This window comes from Erinaceus europaeus, chromosome 20 (genome assembly GCF_950295315.1).
Source record: "Erinaceus europaeus chromosome 20, mEriEur2.1, whole genome shotgun sequence".
Taxonomy (NCBI): Eukaryota; Metazoa; Chordata; class Mammalia; order Eulipotyphla; family Erinaceidae; genus Erinaceus; species Erinaceus europaeus.
The window spans coordinates 16,649,829-16,665,568 of record NC_080181.1 but is presented as its reverse complement, the minus strand read 5'-3'; the positions used below and the strand labels follow the sequence as shown (position 1 = coordinate 16,665,568).

The window sequence follows — 15,740 nt, the reverse complement described above, 5'->3', positions numbered from 1 at the left end:
AGCGGTGAAGCAGGTCTACAGGTGTCTTTCTCTCCTTTCTGTCTTCCCCTCCTCTCTCGATTTCTCTCTGTCCCATCCAACAATAACCACAAGGGCAACAAAATGGAAAAAATGGCCTCCAAGAGCAGTGGATTCGTAGTGCTGGCACCAAGCCCCAGCGATAACCCTGGAGGCAAAAAAAAAAAAATTGGGGACTGTGGTGGCCGACCTGGTTGATGAGCATGTTATGATACGCAAGGACCCGAGTTCAAGCACCTGGTCCCCACTTGAAAGTGGAAAGCTTTGCCAGTGGTGAAGCAGTGCTGCTGGTGTCTCTGTCTCTCTCCTTTTCTGTCCCCCCTTCCCTCTTCTCTGTCTTTATCCAAAAAATAAAGGCAACTTCTTAAACATTTTAAAAAATAAAAACAAAATAACTTACCTTCGTAAGAGAGGAAGGAGTTCCAAATGCCATATAATTATTTTCAAGTGCAGCTTTTTGCTTTGCTATGTTCGAGATCCAGATTTGACTCCAGTCCCCAACACACTGAAGGAAGCTTTCCTGGTGCTGTAGTCTTCCACCGTCTCTACTGGTGGAAGCGAACAGGGTTAAGTGCACACATTACCATGCGCCAGGACCAGGGTGGAGGCCCCGTGCCCACCTGCAGAGCGGACGCTTCACAACCGGTGAAACAGGTCTGCAGGTTTTACTCTCTCTTCCTCCCCTCTCAATTTCTGTCCTAGCTAATAAAAATACAAAGGGAAAAAAATGTAAAAATGGTCACCTGGAGCAGTGGATTCATAATGCTGGCACCAAGCTTCAGCAGTAACTCTGGTGGCAATTAAATAATAAAAAATAAATAAAAATGGGGCTTTAAAAAAATTATTACCACCAGAGCACTGATCAACTCTGGTTTATGGTGGTAATGGGACTAAATCTGGACTTTGGAGCTTCAGGCACGAGTCTCTTTTGCATAGCCATTATGTTATCTAACCCCATAAAATGGAACTTTCTAACCTATCTCTACCCCATTGATATTATCATAGCCCTAAATTATGTCTTGGTTGAATCTTCCCAATGAAAAGAATCTGGATCTATTTACAGCATTACAAGAACTGAATTCCAATATTAAAATTCTGAGGGTTTTTTTTCTTCTTGTGAGCATTAAGACCTTTGTTTGAATTATTTCATTTAGCGCTCCCAATTCTCAGATGATTTTATTATCCTTACTTTTCAGATGAGAACACTGAAGTTTGACAAGGTTAAAGCTGCCCAACTGCACAGGCAGAATATGAACCCTGGGAGCAGAGATTAGCACAGTGTGATGGCAAGAGGTAATCCAAACTTTCTGAAATAAAAGACTAAATCTCACCCTTTTCATTTTCATGTTAACTTTTGGTCAGTTTTTATAGTAGACTGTCAAGGTAGTTACATCAACAAATAAATCTTGGAATACGCATTCAGTAGATACTTCTATTTTACTTTATTTTAAAGATTTTACTTATTTATTGAGAAAGATAGGAGAGAAAGAACCAGACATACTCTGGTACACGTCCTGCCGGGGACTGAACTCAGGACCTTATGCCCACGATTCCAAGGCTATATCTGCACCACCTCCCGGGCCACCAATAGATAACTTTTTTTTTTTATTTTTTTTTTATTATTGGGGAATTAATGTTTTACACTCAACAGTAAGTACAATAGTTTGTACATGCATAACATTCCCCAGTTTCCCATATAACAATACAACCCCCACTAGGTCCTCTGAATCCTTCTTGGACCTGTATTCTCCCCACCCACCCACCCCAGCGTCTTACTTTGGTGCGATACACCTGTAATATATATATATATATATATATATATATATATATATATATATATATATATATATATGTAAGATATAGACAGCCAAAAATCAAGAGGGAAGAGGGGTGATAGGGAGAGAGCCAGAGAGAAACCTGCAGCCCTGACTCACCACTAGCAAAGCTTTCCCCCTGTAGGTGGGGACAAGGGATGGGGGGGGTGGTTTGAACCCAGGTACTTGTGCATTGTAATACATGCGCTCAGCCAGGTGTGCCACCACCCGGCCCCCCAATAGATACTTCTATATACTAGAACAAGTTTGATAACCACAAGCATGAACTTTTAACCACAGGCTAAGTGCTCACGGCACAAGCCCAGGAAGTGAAGCAGGCTGGGTCTCTGAGAGTATGGGAGGAGACAGTCAAATGAGGTCATTCACTAGCTGGAGCATCCTGTGGTGCCCCACATACCGCCCTTGCCATCACAGAAAGTACTAAGAGACATAGGTTTGGGAGTCAGTCCCACAGGAAAATATAAGACAACGCATGATAATTATCTCCTTATCTTATTCTCTGACTACTATATTTGAAATGCCTGCCCAACCTTCCACGGCACCACCCTTCCCTGCTTTATGTCTCTGAATAATGCCACTCACCATCTGACAGTTTTTACTTGTCAGTTTGTTGTCAGACCCTTGCCCACTGTTAGCCCATTTTCCTAGTCATACTTTGAACTCCACAAAAGCAGAACTTTGTCCACGGTTTTTGGTGTGCTGGGCAACTAGGTTACCTCTCGTGTCTCTATGGAAGGGATGAATGAAATGTCAACTTTAACCCTCCGATTACACACTGGAGAAAGTTTTCCTTGGGAGGTTGGATTCTACCAGCATGATGACAAACAAGGACAAAGTGAATTCAGAGGCCACGTAGGTCTAAAGGCCATTACTTTAATGAGAACATCTTCACCTATAGTGGACACCCTCCCCTCTCTCTCTTCAGGAGACTGTTGCTCTTCTAAATCAGTATTTCATATAACCACAGCCAACTCCCAGACTATATAGTCCACCTTTCCGACTTCAGAGTCCCAACCCTAGTGGAGAGAGCATTGTATAGAGGGAAGGTAAGTTTCTTCGTGGGCTGAATCAAAATCTCCAAACTAAGGTGAGGGAGAGCTCAACAGACTGGCGGCCTCATGATGGATTGTTGAGAAAATGTGCCTAGACCTGACACAGACCAGGAATGTTCTTCCCACATGTCCAAGGCCTGGTGGGGAGGACACTCCCTTTTCCAGTGACAATGCAATCTGAGCAGCGCAGGGAGCTGGCCTGGGAACTGCCTGTTGCTACTGCTGTGGGGACAGGCCAGTCTCATAACCTTCCGTCTTCATGTCATTGAGTCCCAGCTCCTCGTTTTGGTCAAACGTTCGCTTATAATGCTCCACCTTCATTTCAGGATCATCTTCAGGTGCATATACATTCTGTAAGGTTAAGGACAGATAATCAGTGACTCTGCCATCCTGTTATTCCCCGGCCTTCCCAACTCCCACTTTCCCAAGAACTTAATGACTTTTTCATTCTTTAGGGTCTCTAATTCCCATGTGTGGGTTCAGCCAGTCAGGGACAACAGAGCCCACATGGACCTGAAGTAGGATAGTAAGCCCTAGGCAGAATTAAGGAACAATCTGCCTACAAACACCGTTCCTACTTGCACCTTTCTTATAACAAGTGCACAGAGACTTTAGAATGGTTTTTGCCTGCTTCGTAATAATTGCTCAATAAATTAACTATTTCAGTCAGTCATGAAAATACCCCTGCCCTAGGCTGCTTAGTTCCCCTCAGCTTTTCTATCTTGATCTCTGGACAAAGCATCACTCCTCCTCACACCACAACCAGATCTGCAAAATGAAAACTCCCATTGTTAGTGCTGGCCAAACAGCTCACTTGGATAGTGTGCTGCTTTGCCATGTGGGCAACACAGGTTCAATCCTGGCCACCACTGCACTGAAGGAAAATTAAAGTGCTGTGGTCGCTCTCTCTGCGCCTCTTCCTATCTGTTCTCTTAACTGAAAAAGTCATCTGAGAGAGTGGTGAAGTCTAAGTAATAATCCAAAAAAAAAAAAAAAAAGCAAAAGAAACAAAGCTCTATTGGTAAACCTAGAGCTAAGGGAAAGAGCTAGACTGTTGGAAGTAGTGTAGGAGTATGCTTTTTCTCTCCTCCTGACACACAAAAGACCTTCTTCCTTCCTCACGTTTTCCATTATGTTCCAACTCTGCTAAAAGGTTTCCTGATCAAATCTGAAGGTTTCTGTGAAAGTGATAACACTCAAAGAAGGTCAGGAAATATCTCCATGAAACATCACAAAAGGGCTGCTGTACCTGCAGGTAGCTGTTTCCTGCTGGATCGTCCATAATAAAGTGAACCTTCATACTGCCCTCGAGGATCTAAGGCAAGAGATCACAGCAGGTAAATCTTACACAGCGCCTTGTTTCAAAGGGTTACGTCTGCTAGACAGGAACTAGCCCAGTTAATATTACAGAATCCTTAAAAAGTTTAAGAAAATGGCATAGCACTAGAAGTAGGGAGGATCTGAACTAAGGACTATTAGAAAGATGTTTCAGAAGCAGTTTAATATCCATCTTCTCATCTTCCACTTCAAACATGCCAACTACTGTCCTTACCCATCCCAGCAATAATTGAAGACTTGAGAAGTTACCACAGCACATCATCAAGTGGAGAATACAGGCCCAGCAAGGGAAAAAAGAGAGGAATTAAGAACAGAGGATTAGGGCCAGCAAGACAGCTCATGTGGATAGCACACTTGCTTTCTCATGGGCACAACACAGGCTTGAACCTGGTCTCCACAAGGCTGAAGGAAGCACCAGTACTGCAGTATCTTACTGTGTCTTTCTGTCTGTCTCTCTATCTGAAAAAGTTGGCCTGGAGCAGTGAAGCCCCAGTGACAACAAAAATAAATAAATAAGAAATGAACGTATGCTTGTTGAAAACAAAACATACAAATATCCCAGCCCTCCTGCCACTTAGCTGTCAGAACCTTGTTAGCAAAGACTTCATCCTCAAGGTCAGGAAAAGGAGGTACCCACTCATGGGAATCTGACCAGCCCAAGAAGAAAGACTCAACAAGTTTTGACACAATTAGCACAGCAAAATGGCTAAGTTAAATTACCTTACAATAAACCCGGTGTCAACAAGGCTCACCACCCCCCATTTTTTTCTCCTTTTTTTTTTTTTTTGTAGAGAAATAGAGAAGAGACACTGTAATACTACAGAGAGAATACCATATTACATTACATTGTAATACCACAAACAGAAGAGACACTGTAATACTACAGAGAGAATACCATATTACATTACATTGTAATACCACAAACAGAAGAGACACTGTACTACCACTCCACCATCCATGGAGATGCCCCAGTGCTGTGCATGCTACCATTGACACCTGGGCATGAACCCATGGCCTCACACACAGCAAGGTATATACTCTACTAGGTGAGCTATCTCGTGGATTTCAAGAATTTTAGTCAATGTTTAAACAGAAGAAGAAAAAAAAAAAAACCAATAACTACCAGACATCTTAGCAAAGTCAGAAACACTAGGAAGCAGAAACCAATACATAGGGGGAAAAGTTAAGAAAATATACACGATGCCAGGAAAACGTTAAAAAGAAAAGAAAAGAAAAGAAAAGAAAAGAAAGAAGACAACAATGGCCACAGGAGCGGTGGATTTATAGTGCAGTCACTGAGCCTCAGAATGCAGGAACAGAAGAGTAATCCTCAACAGAATCATACATTTTCTGAGACAAAGAGACACATGAGTTTCCAGAGTCAAAAGACCCACAACAAAAGATGACCTATTCCCATATTTGGCATATCCCAAAATGTCACATCACCGGGGACAATAAGAGGTCACAAGCACAGGAACTGGTAACATACAAAAGATCAGTGATCAGAATGCTGCCACTTATCAGAATGCCTCCAGAATTCTCAGCAGTCAAACAGGTCATTCAGAAATGCAATGCCTTTAAAATTCTGAAGATAAGTTATTTCCATCCTATTCCCAACCAGCAATCTAGTATGAGGGTGGAACAAAAACATTTGCAGACAAGTAAGGTCCCAGAAATGTTTTCCCATGCACTTTCCTCAGGAAGATGCTCCAACAAAATGAAGGAGAAAAAAGCAAGAAAGGTGATGTCGTACAGGAAACCAGAAGACCTGCCAACTTGATGTCTAGATGTTTGAAAAGTAGCACGCAGTGGGTCTGTAGCCTCACATTATAGCCCAGAGCCCTCTCACCTGGTCCAACTTCTGGCTAAACTCTTGTAGTTTCTGTGCCTGGTCAGGACTGAAACTGTCACCCAGTGTGAAAGGGTTCTTAGTCACCTGCAATAAATGGCATGCAAATTGTTAAAATACTGGCTGTTTAATTAGACTTGATCTTCAGCCTGGGGATGGGGGCTAAAGGGTGAAATATGGGGGGGGGGGGGTCCCAAACAGGGAAACCTGGTTTCCATTTACCCCACCACCACTCTCTGATCTAGGCAGCCACTCTAGGAGAGTATCAACTATCTGCTGAGACAACAACTGACATTATGAAACATATAAAAACATTCTCAAAGTCTGAGCTCTCATCCACATCTGAACAGCAACACAATAAATTTTATTTTACTATATAAATACAATTTGCAAAAAAAAAAAAAAAATTAAAACTAGAATTAAATGCCTAACAACTGATAATCAATTAAGGGAAATGATTCCTCAAGGGGAAAGATACAGGGGCTAAGTCACCACACCCATGAATACGTGTGGTGAGGCGCTTAAGACCCTGAAGAAGATCCTCACCCCCTCATTACCCAAAGCACAAACTATTAGTTGGAGCTGGGGAAATAGCATAATGGTTCTGCAAAAAGTCTTTTATGCCTCAGGCACCAAAGGTCCCAGGCTCAATCCCCGCCACCACCATAAACCAGAGCTGAGCAGTGCTATGGAAGAAAAAAAAAAAAAAAAACTATTGGGGGCCAGTGAGTGGTGCACATGTTACAAGCCCCCAGTTCCCACCTGCAGGGGGAAAGCTTCACAAGTGATGAAGCAGGGCTGTAGGTGTCTGTCTCTCTCCCTATCACCCCCTTCCTCTCAATTTCTGACCGTCTCTATCCAATAAATAAAGATTTTTTAAAAGTGGTCCGGGAGGTGGTGCAGTGGATAAAGCGTTGGATTCTTAACCATGAGGTCTCGAGTTCGATCCCCGGCAACACAGGCACCAGAGTGATGTCTGGTTCTTTCTCTCCTCCTGTCTTTCTCATGAATAAATAAATTCTTAAAAAAAAAAAAAAAAAAAGATAAAAAACCCAAAAATAAAAAACTATTGGGTTATGAAAAATATACAAAAATATGTCATGACTTTTCCAACCACCCAATAAATTGTCCCAAAGTTAGGTCTGGGAATTTGCATTCAGATTTTCCCAAAAACTTACCATCACAAATGAAAATATTGATACTTAAATCCTTTAAACCATCCTTGAGTGGGGGATATAGCATAATGGTTACGCAAACAGATTCTTGTGCCTGAGGCTCTGAGGCTCAAGCCCCTGCACCACCATAGGCCAGAGCTGAGCAATGCTCTGGTAAATAAATAAATCAACAAAATGCCCAACTATCATCTCCAAAACCTAGTATATCTGGAGGCTTCCAGTCCCTCCCCACAGCCATGTAGCTCACCAAATCCCGGATGTCTTTCAGCAGCCCCTCCAGTGTGGTGAACTTGCCTCCAAGGACAGCCATTCCCAGCTCGAATTCCAGCTCTGGGATTTCTATACTACATGTCTCCGACTGTGAGGTGAGAAGCCAAAGTAGGGTTTAAGCACAGATTCTCTACAGAAGGCTGGACAGAGTCCTACCAAATTAGTATCACCAGTCATAGCTTGGGGGCAAAGTCAACTTCCAGTTGTCTCTGACTCCTGTCCACGTGAACCAGAGGAACAGAGCCTAACTAATAGAAGACCACTGAGTCCAAGTCCCAAGCTGTCAGCTATCCTGTTACTGGAGGCTACAGACAAGGACCTCACAGACATTAGAGGCAAAAAGCTGCCCAGTGATCAGAAAGGACATATGAACTGCCTTCTGACTTTGCACTGCCTACCATGGCTTGCTTATCTCTGCCCAGGGAGCCTCAAACTCAGGGAAGCAATGAAGTACTTCTTGACTCCAGAACAAAACAAAAAAAGTGTTGTTGTTGTTTTGTTTTTTTAAATACACATATATCTTACAGATATTAACGAGAGATAGAGATAGAGGGAGGAAGGGAAGAGAACAAAGAGTGGGGGGTATCTGCAATGCTCAGCTCTGGTTTATGTGGGTGCTGGGGAGTGAACCTGGTACCTCAGAGCCTCAGTCGTCGTCGTCTTTTTTTTTATTCCCTTTTTATTCCCTTTTGTTGCCCTTGTTGTTTTATTGTTGTAGTTATTATTGTTGTTGCTATTGATGTCATTGGATAGGTCAAAGAGAAATGGAGAGAGGAGGGGAAGACAGAGAGGGGAAGAGAAAGATAGACACTTGCAGACCTGCTTCACCGCTTGTGAAGCGACTCCCCTGCAGGTGGGGAGAGGGGGGCTCGAACCAGTATCCTTACGCCAGTCCTTGCACTTCACACATGTGCTTAACAGCACCACTGCACTACCGCCCAACTCCCTGAGCCTCAGTCTTCTACATAGGCACAATGCTATCTTCCCATGGCCTAGAACAAAATTTTAAAAAGACAAGATTTCTGGGCCTTGGAGATATACATAGGACTTGCATGCTTCAGGTCCCAGGTTTGACAACAGCCAGTGATATGGCTCTGACTTCTCTTATGAAAATAAACAAAGAATTAGAGGGAAGTAAGGAAAGAGAGGAGGGAAGGAGGGAAAAAAGAAGGGGGGGGAAGCTGGTGTACTGTACCAAAGGAAAGGAATGAGTGCATGCGGGGGGTGGGGGGGTAGCTCCTGGTGCACAATGGTGGAGGAGGAACTAAGCTGAGGCTTAGAGTGTTTTACAGAAAATTAAGAAATTTTACACATGTATCAACAACTGTTATTTACTATAAATCATTAACGAGAGAGAGAGAGAGAGAATGGAGAAGAGAAAGACTGATTGGACGGGGCACAGTTCACCCGCTAGGGCATCCTAAAGGTAGCCCAGGTTGAGTCCCAGCCCCACATGGCAGTGTCACAGCACCAGAGGAAGCTTGAGTTCTATGATGCCTTTGTCTCTATATGAAGTTTAAAAACAAACAAAAAAAAAAGTGATAATTTTCTTGAAAAAAAATTTTTTTTCTCTAGGTAGAGATAGAGAGACAGACAGAAGTGTGAAATGTGAAGAGGTCAGTCATCTTCCAGAGGCTGTTACCTTGAGGAGATCTCTGGTCATATCTGAGGGATCTGTGATGTGAAAGGTGATCCTGGTGCCCAAGAGCTCTACTGCTCCTCCTGATTTCACCTGCACAAGTGATAGCAGTCAGGACAGTGACAGCCAACACTCCCGATCCTCCCCTGCTACTGGGAAAGCTCTGCAGAGTGCAGACCTTCAGTCAGTCACACTCATTACTGGCTTCCTAAAACACAGGCTCCTAAACCAAGTGGCAGAAGTTACCCAACTCAAAGAACAAGAACTGGCTGGCACTAGCAGCCTGCCAAAATACAGCCCACGTTATCATGAAACTCTGAATTTACTCAATACAAAAAAAAAAAAAATGAAAGCAAGTTTTGAGAGTTTAGCCTAACCCTTTCATTCATTGCAACCAAGACATGGTTCCATTTTTTTATATACCGGTCTAAGAATTTGACCGGTTTAAGGTTGGAAAGAGAGTATAATGTTTGCGTAAAAAGGTTTTCACAACATGACTGCTCTCGAGTGGCAGGCTCAAACCCCCACCACTGCCACCACCACAAACCGGAGCTGAGCAAAGGCTCTCATTTAAAAAAAAAAAAAAGTTTAATGCATGGATTTTAAAACCCTTCAAGGCACATTTTATTTGCAAACAGTTCTAGAAAGTTCTTGGAATCAAAAATAGGCCTTCCTGAACATTCACCCCTCTTGAGAATTGGTCAAGAATCTTCTCTCTTCCACATAATCAATCTTTAACACAACTTAAACAAGATTATTTCCCAGTTTTAAGACTCCTCACCCAAACCCCTCCTCCCCATAACATCCCAAAGCAGTTTAGAATGGAAGTCAAAGGGTCTTCTCAAGCTGTGCTTCCAAAATAATGGAGCCCACCCACCTCATTGGTCCGATGGCCACAGTTCTCACAGTTGGTAGCCATGATGATAACCTCCTTGAAGTGGGGGATTTCTGGAAGGTAGAGTTAAAGAAAGCTGCTGCCCAGATAGCAAGACCACCCTCCAGGGAAGAGCAAATCCAAACCCAAAGCTGCCTGTCCTGTGACTACAGGAAACACAGGAGGACAAAGTCGAGACTCATTCCTGTTCACAGGCATTGAAGACATGGTTTAGGTCAAACACAAGAGCCTCAAAACCATGGCCTAGTTCCCTCTTTCAACCCAAAAGTCAAGATGCAGTTGTCAAAGGCAACATCCGCTCTCCTCCCTCAGATCAGATAGTTTCCTTCAAGGGAGGAAGAAGGATTGTCCAGCTGAAGGTATCTTCATGCCTATATCAGATGAAGAGTGACCCATTGGCCCAACAAAAGATACGAACTAGCTTCATGTTGGTCTGAGCTGGAGCATTGCATTCTGGGCAGTTTGTGTTGAACTGTAGCACCTAGAATACAACATGGGGTCGGTCACAGGATGAAGCTCTCCCTAGAGGGCCACCCAGGCTAAAGCCATTCAGTTGGTGTGTGGTGCTCGCTTAGGTTGGTGGCGAGTGAGACAATGTGCAGCATCAGGCTGCACCCAAATGTCTGCTCCCGCCTCCACAGCAGCTGGTGGGACTCACTTCATTTCGGAGATCTTCCTCATCGGCTTTCTCTCCTGGTGCCTCTGTCTAAAGATGCAGAGATGCAAATCACAAGCTGGCAGGGACACTGCAGTCGCCCCAACACCCTGCCCCAAACGGGGAAGACATGTTTTGGCTTGCTTATGTCAGCTGCCACCTGGTCTGAGTTGTGAAGAGAAGTAGAATTTTGCAAAGGCCAGCTTCTAGCTGCCAGGGAGGTGTCAGAGCAGCACAGCGCAGGACTCACAAGTGCAAAGTACCAAGCACATTTACACTAGAGTGATGTTCCAGTTCACACACCTTCTCAAATAAATAAGTCTACAAAATAAATAAGCTCTAACTTAATGGGAAAAAAACAGACATTGGGATAGGACTACAGTAGTACTGCATTCTTTATTGTGAAGTTCTCCCTCAAACCTTGACACAAAGTAGATGAAAGGAACAGACAAGCTGAGAATGGGTACACAGGTAGCAGCAACAATATCTAAGTTTCCACTGACTCCAAACAACCGAGAATATTCTCCTGGCTTCTTAGGTCCACTTACCTGGAGTCCCAGCATCTCTTCCTGCTGTAGAGTCCGGTTATAGTGGGTGATCACCAGGGCATCATCTTTCTGGGGAGCGTAGGGGTTTTCCACAAAGCTGTTCCCAGAGGGATCATCAATGATCTATCAGTCGGATGAAGAGAGAACAAATGCAAGATATCACATCTAAACTTCCTCCTACGTTCAGACCGCAGACACCAGAATGCTAAAATCCTAGATGATCTGAATAGTCTCTCTGCCTGCCCCTCCCCCGATCAAGAGCATCTACAATCCCTCAATACTCACCAGAGTGAAAGGAGAGGACACTTGCTTGAGCTCTTTCAGTTTGACAATGAATTCATCAATTCTCCCAGCCATGGCTTCTTCCTTTACCTGATATGAACAGAGAGAGAGAGAGTGTTAGGCCTTATTCCTCTACTCCCTGTCATGCCCATCTCACTTTAATCAAGAAGCAGTGACTTCTAGGGGCCCGGTGGTTAAGCACACAATTTAGTATTCAAGGACCCAGGTTCAAGCTATCAGTCCCCACCTGTAGGGAGAAAGCTTTGCAAGCAGTGAAGCAGGGTTACAGGTGTCTCTCTTTCTCTCTCCCTATCTTCCCATTTCCTCTTGATTTCTCTCTGCCTCTATCAAATAAATTAAGTAGATTCTAAAAGAAAGATAGAAAGAAAACAAAAGTAGTGACTTCCCGTAGTGGGAGTAGAAACACAGAGACTCAAACTTCATGGTAAACTGTAACAAGTCAGTGTGAAGTTTAAGGGTATTGCCAGGTAAGCCTCATGGGGGGGGGGGGGTATTTTAACCAAAGCACAGCTCAGCTCTTAGGGTGGTGCTGAGGCCTGAATCTAGGACCTCAGTGCTGCAGGCCCAAGTTCTGCATAACCATTATGCTATATTCCTAGCCCTGAACCTTATTTTCCCATTCATTCAATTGTGCAGCCCAAACACTAGACTAGAGCTACAACTGTATATAACTCACCTTCCTCTCAGGAGCCTTCCCAATCAAGTGGGAGACAAATGACTGAAGAAGCATCCATGTTATTTCTGCCAAACTAAATTTAGGGTGCAATGGAACACCCAAAACACAGTAGTAAACCCAATGGAATTAGGAAAGGCTATTCAGATGTAATGTTGTATCATCTGTCTGAAGTAAGGCCTCAATAGATGTTTGGGGAGGGAACTGGAAAGGACAGCAGGGAGAATAAACCCTGGCAGCTCGAGCCCCATCAGATGCTTCCCAGAGAGTTCTCCAATACTCTGTCAGAGACACTTCAGTTACATAGAAAGGTGAACAGTCTACTGATTCCCTGGGCTGTGGCAATCAGAAAACCCCAGCTCACCCTTCGTATGGGCTGATCCTGCTCCAGGCCAGAGACAGCACGGCTGATCAATCCTTCCACAGTTGTCAGAGCTGGGGAAGAATAGCAAGACAGATGAGTTGGGTCTCTGTTAGTTATCAAGAACCTGTATGAGAAACTCTCTGACTTCCTCATCCATTCAACTGTAATAACAGTGATGCTGAAAACTCTGTAATAAGCACATCACAGTATGTCACTCTCTGCTTTACCGTGACGTTTTATCTAACTTTCCATTCATGCTAAACCAACAAAGACCACAGCACTTAAGTGGCCAAGCCTATATACAAGTCACCAGACTTGGCACCAGGGCATTTTGTAAACTGGTTAATATTCCAGCTAGGTATGAAAAGCCCAAATACTTGTTATCTTAAACTGACCTCCTTTCTGGCTGAAGGCAGGGATTTCAAAATCCAACTCTGGAATCCTTGTGGTGGCAGAGTCAGTCTTCACGACTTCTCTGTTCATGTCCTGGAGAGAAAGGAAAACATTTAGTCCATCCAGAGAGGTTCGTAGTACAGCTTTTCCTCAAAGCATCACATTTCCATCAGCCACCAGCCCAACTGTTTCATCCTCTCTCCACACCCAAGGAGTTAAGACTATTGCAGCAGTATAGCAACAGGTCATGTCAATCAGGAGATTCAAAAACGGTATCATCTGTTTTCCATCTACACCATGCCTCGGCCTCGCGTGAGCTTAATGTGCAGCTTGGCGATACGAGAATCCAGCATGAAGCCCAGCCAGTCTATCTTGGCGTTACTCTCGATCACACTCTGTCATTTCACAAACATCTCATAAAAACTGCAGCAAAGGTGGGCACGAGGAATAACATCATTGCAAGACTGGCCAGCTCCTCATGGGGCGCGAGCGCTTCCACACTGCGATCATCATCTCTGGCATTATGCTATTCCACTGCAGAATACTGTGCCCCAGTATGGTTCCGTAGCCCCCATGTCCACTTGGTCGATTCCAAATTATATTCCTCCATGAGGATAATTTCTGGAACCATCCGTTCCACCCCGGTTCCATGGCTGCCAGTTCTTAGCAACATCGCCCCGCCAGATATTCGTCGGGATGCGGCATCATCTAAGTTCATTTCCCACGTCTACGCTCGACTGGACCTGCCAATATACGCGGATATCTTCGCCCACCCTGTCCAACGCTTGACGTCTCATCACCCAATCTGGTCCCCTATGCCTACACTGAACTTCTCTGTTCCAGTCTCTTGGAAACAGAGTTGGCAGCCAGCTGAGGTAAAGAACAAACACCTCATCACAGACCCCTGCAAGCGTCAACCCGGCTTTGACCTAGCACGTTATGACTGGGCCCTCCTCAATCGCTATCGAACCGGTGCGCCGCTATGTTCCATCGCTGGGGAGCCAGAGACGACCCGAACTGCCCCTGCGGCTCCAGACAGACTATGACCCACATAGTCAACGACTGCCACCTCTCCAGATTCAAAGGAGGTCTCGAAACTTTACATCAGGCTCAACCTGACGCTGTTGACTGGCTACGGAAGAAGGGCAAACGCTAGAAGAAGAAGGAGATTCAAAGGGTGAAAGTACCCAACATCACCCTGGTATATGAGGTGCCAAGGATCAAACTTGGAATATCACGATAGCAAGCCCTGTTCCCTACTGGCTGAACCATCTCCCCAGCTGAAAGATAGTACTATTATTTTATATATTTATTGCCTCCAGGGCTATTGCTGCGGCTCTGCGCCCGCACCACAAATCCACTGCCCCGGAAGTCACCTTCTCCCTGCTGTTTATCATTGTTGTTATTATTGTTGTTATTGTTGTCACTGTTGCTGGGTAGGACAGAAAGAAATCCAGAGAGGGAAGACAGCGAGGGGGAAAGACAAGACACCTGCAGACCTGCTTCACCGCCTGTAAAGTGACCCCCCCCCCCCCCCCGCATGTGCGGAGCCAGGATCCTTACTCCAGTTCCTGTGCTTTGTGCCATGTGGGCTTAACCCGCTGCGCTACAGCCCAGCCCCCGATACTACTATTCCTAACTACTGATTATGTAATGATGTTGTGACAGAGTTTACGCGGCACATTCACAAATGTTACCTCACCTGAGCAGATGATCACACCAACGCTATTTTACAAAGCAAGAAACTGGGGCCTGGACACTGAATTCATGCCAGGTCCGACCGCCCGGGACCACAGCTCTGACTCCGTTCCCCCACCTTTCTCTAGACTCAGGTTACCTGTTCTGGGCCGCTCTCACCTGCTGGGCCTTGACCGTCAAAGTGTAGCGCACGCCCTGCTCCTGGATCCTGCCTGCCGACTGGATGTCCGTGTTGCTCCAGCCACAGTGCTCGCAGGAAAAGGAGCTCACGATTATTTCTCTGAAGAATGGGATCTTGGTGAGCAGGAGGCGCGTCATGCCCTGGGGAGGGGGGGAGAACAGCGAAGGCAAAAGTCAATGGGATCCCGGCTAATCGCCCTACCGCCTGCGCCCGCTTCCCGGGTCTGACCCACCGCGCCTCACCGCCAACCTCCCTCCGCTCGCGGCCGCAACCCCGCCTTACGTTGCGGTAACAGTTCATGCACAGCGACTCGATCTCGGTCGGCTGCTGTTCTTCATCCTCAGCGCTGATGGGCCGAAATAAGGTGCTGGTGGCGGGAGCCGGGGCCGAGGCTGGCGAGGGGGTAGCAACCGCCCCCGAGGGCGCCGGCTCCATGGCCCCAGCGGCCGCCATCGCCACCACGCGCAGCTCAAAGCTCAGCTTCCGGCTTCCGCCCCTGGGGGCGGGGGTGGGGACGCACACCAACGTCACTTCTGAAATCTATGCCCCGCCCTTTCTTAAAGAGATCTCACTCTTAGGGTCGTCAGGGAATTGTAGAGGTTTCCCCAATCCAAGGATAATGCGAGCAAGACTTCCATAGCCAGCCGCATTCTGGCTTTGTCTAAACTTCAGTGCGGCCACTTCCCCCGGAACACCTTCTTTGACTTAGGGTAGTTGTTGTTCCATAGTAATAGCTCCATCCTATAGTTTTTTGTTTTTTTTAAAGACTTGTTTGTTTATTTATGAGATAGACAAAAGGAAAGAGACCAGAGCATCCCTTGGAACACGACATGTCTGGGAACAAACTCAGGACC

At 45.3% G+C, this 15,740-nt stretch overlaps 1 protein-coding gene and 1 long non-coding RNA gene across 2 annotated transcripts; one reads left to right on the top strand and one right to left on the bottom strand.

The window, feature by feature from the left end:
- Positions 1 to 402: 402 nt before the first annotated feature.
- Positions 403 to 1,348, top strand: LOC132534995 (uncharacterized). The gene is made up of 2 exons (XR_009546766.1): positions 403 to 672; positions 1,215 to 1,348. It is a non-coding gene; the product is annotated as an uncharacterized LOC132534995 (long non-coding RNA).
- Positions 1,349 to 2,706: 1,358 nt separating this feature from the next.
- ZPR1 (ZPR1 zinc finger) lies at positions 2,707 to 15,384 on the bottom strand. Its single transcript, XM_007522981.3, has 14 exons — positions 15,169 to 15,384; positions 14,865 to 15,026; positions 13,010 to 13,100; positions 12,615 to 12,685; positions 11,560 to 11,646; positions 11,275 to 11,397; positions 10,730 to 10,777; positions 10,486 to 10,552; positions 10,054 to 10,124; positions 9,180 to 9,269; positions 7,515 to 7,625; positions 6,093 to 6,179; positions 4,155 to 4,220; positions 2,707 to 3,256 (listed from the first exon to the last, which is right to left on the bottom strand). The coding sequence occupies exons 1-14, from the start codon at positions 15,337 to 15,339 to the stop codon at positions 3,122 to 3,124; spliced, it is 1,380 nt and encodes a 459-aa protein (XP_007523043.1). The 5' UTR covers positions 15,340 to 15,384; the 3' UTR covers positions 2,707 to 3,121.
- Between the last annotated feature and the right edge of the window lie 356 nt (positions 15,385 to 15,740).

What these genes read in the sequence shown, in the direction of transcription:
- ZPR1 (XM_007522981.3), bottom strand. Translation starts at nt 15,339, where the DNA reads ATGGCGGCCGCTGGGGCCATGGAGCCGGCGCCCTCGGGGGCGGTTGCT. An exon ending in TGACGGTCAAGGCCCAGCAG is followed by an intron (nt 13,101 to 14,864) that starts GTGAGAGCGGCC and finishes CTTTCTCTCCAG; the next exon opens with GACATGAACAGAGAAGTCGT. An exon ending in CAGGAAACAGCTACCTGCAG is followed by an intron (nt 3,257 to 4,154) that starts GTACAGCAGCCC and finishes TTAACCTTACAG; the next exon opens with AATGTATATGCACCTGAAGA.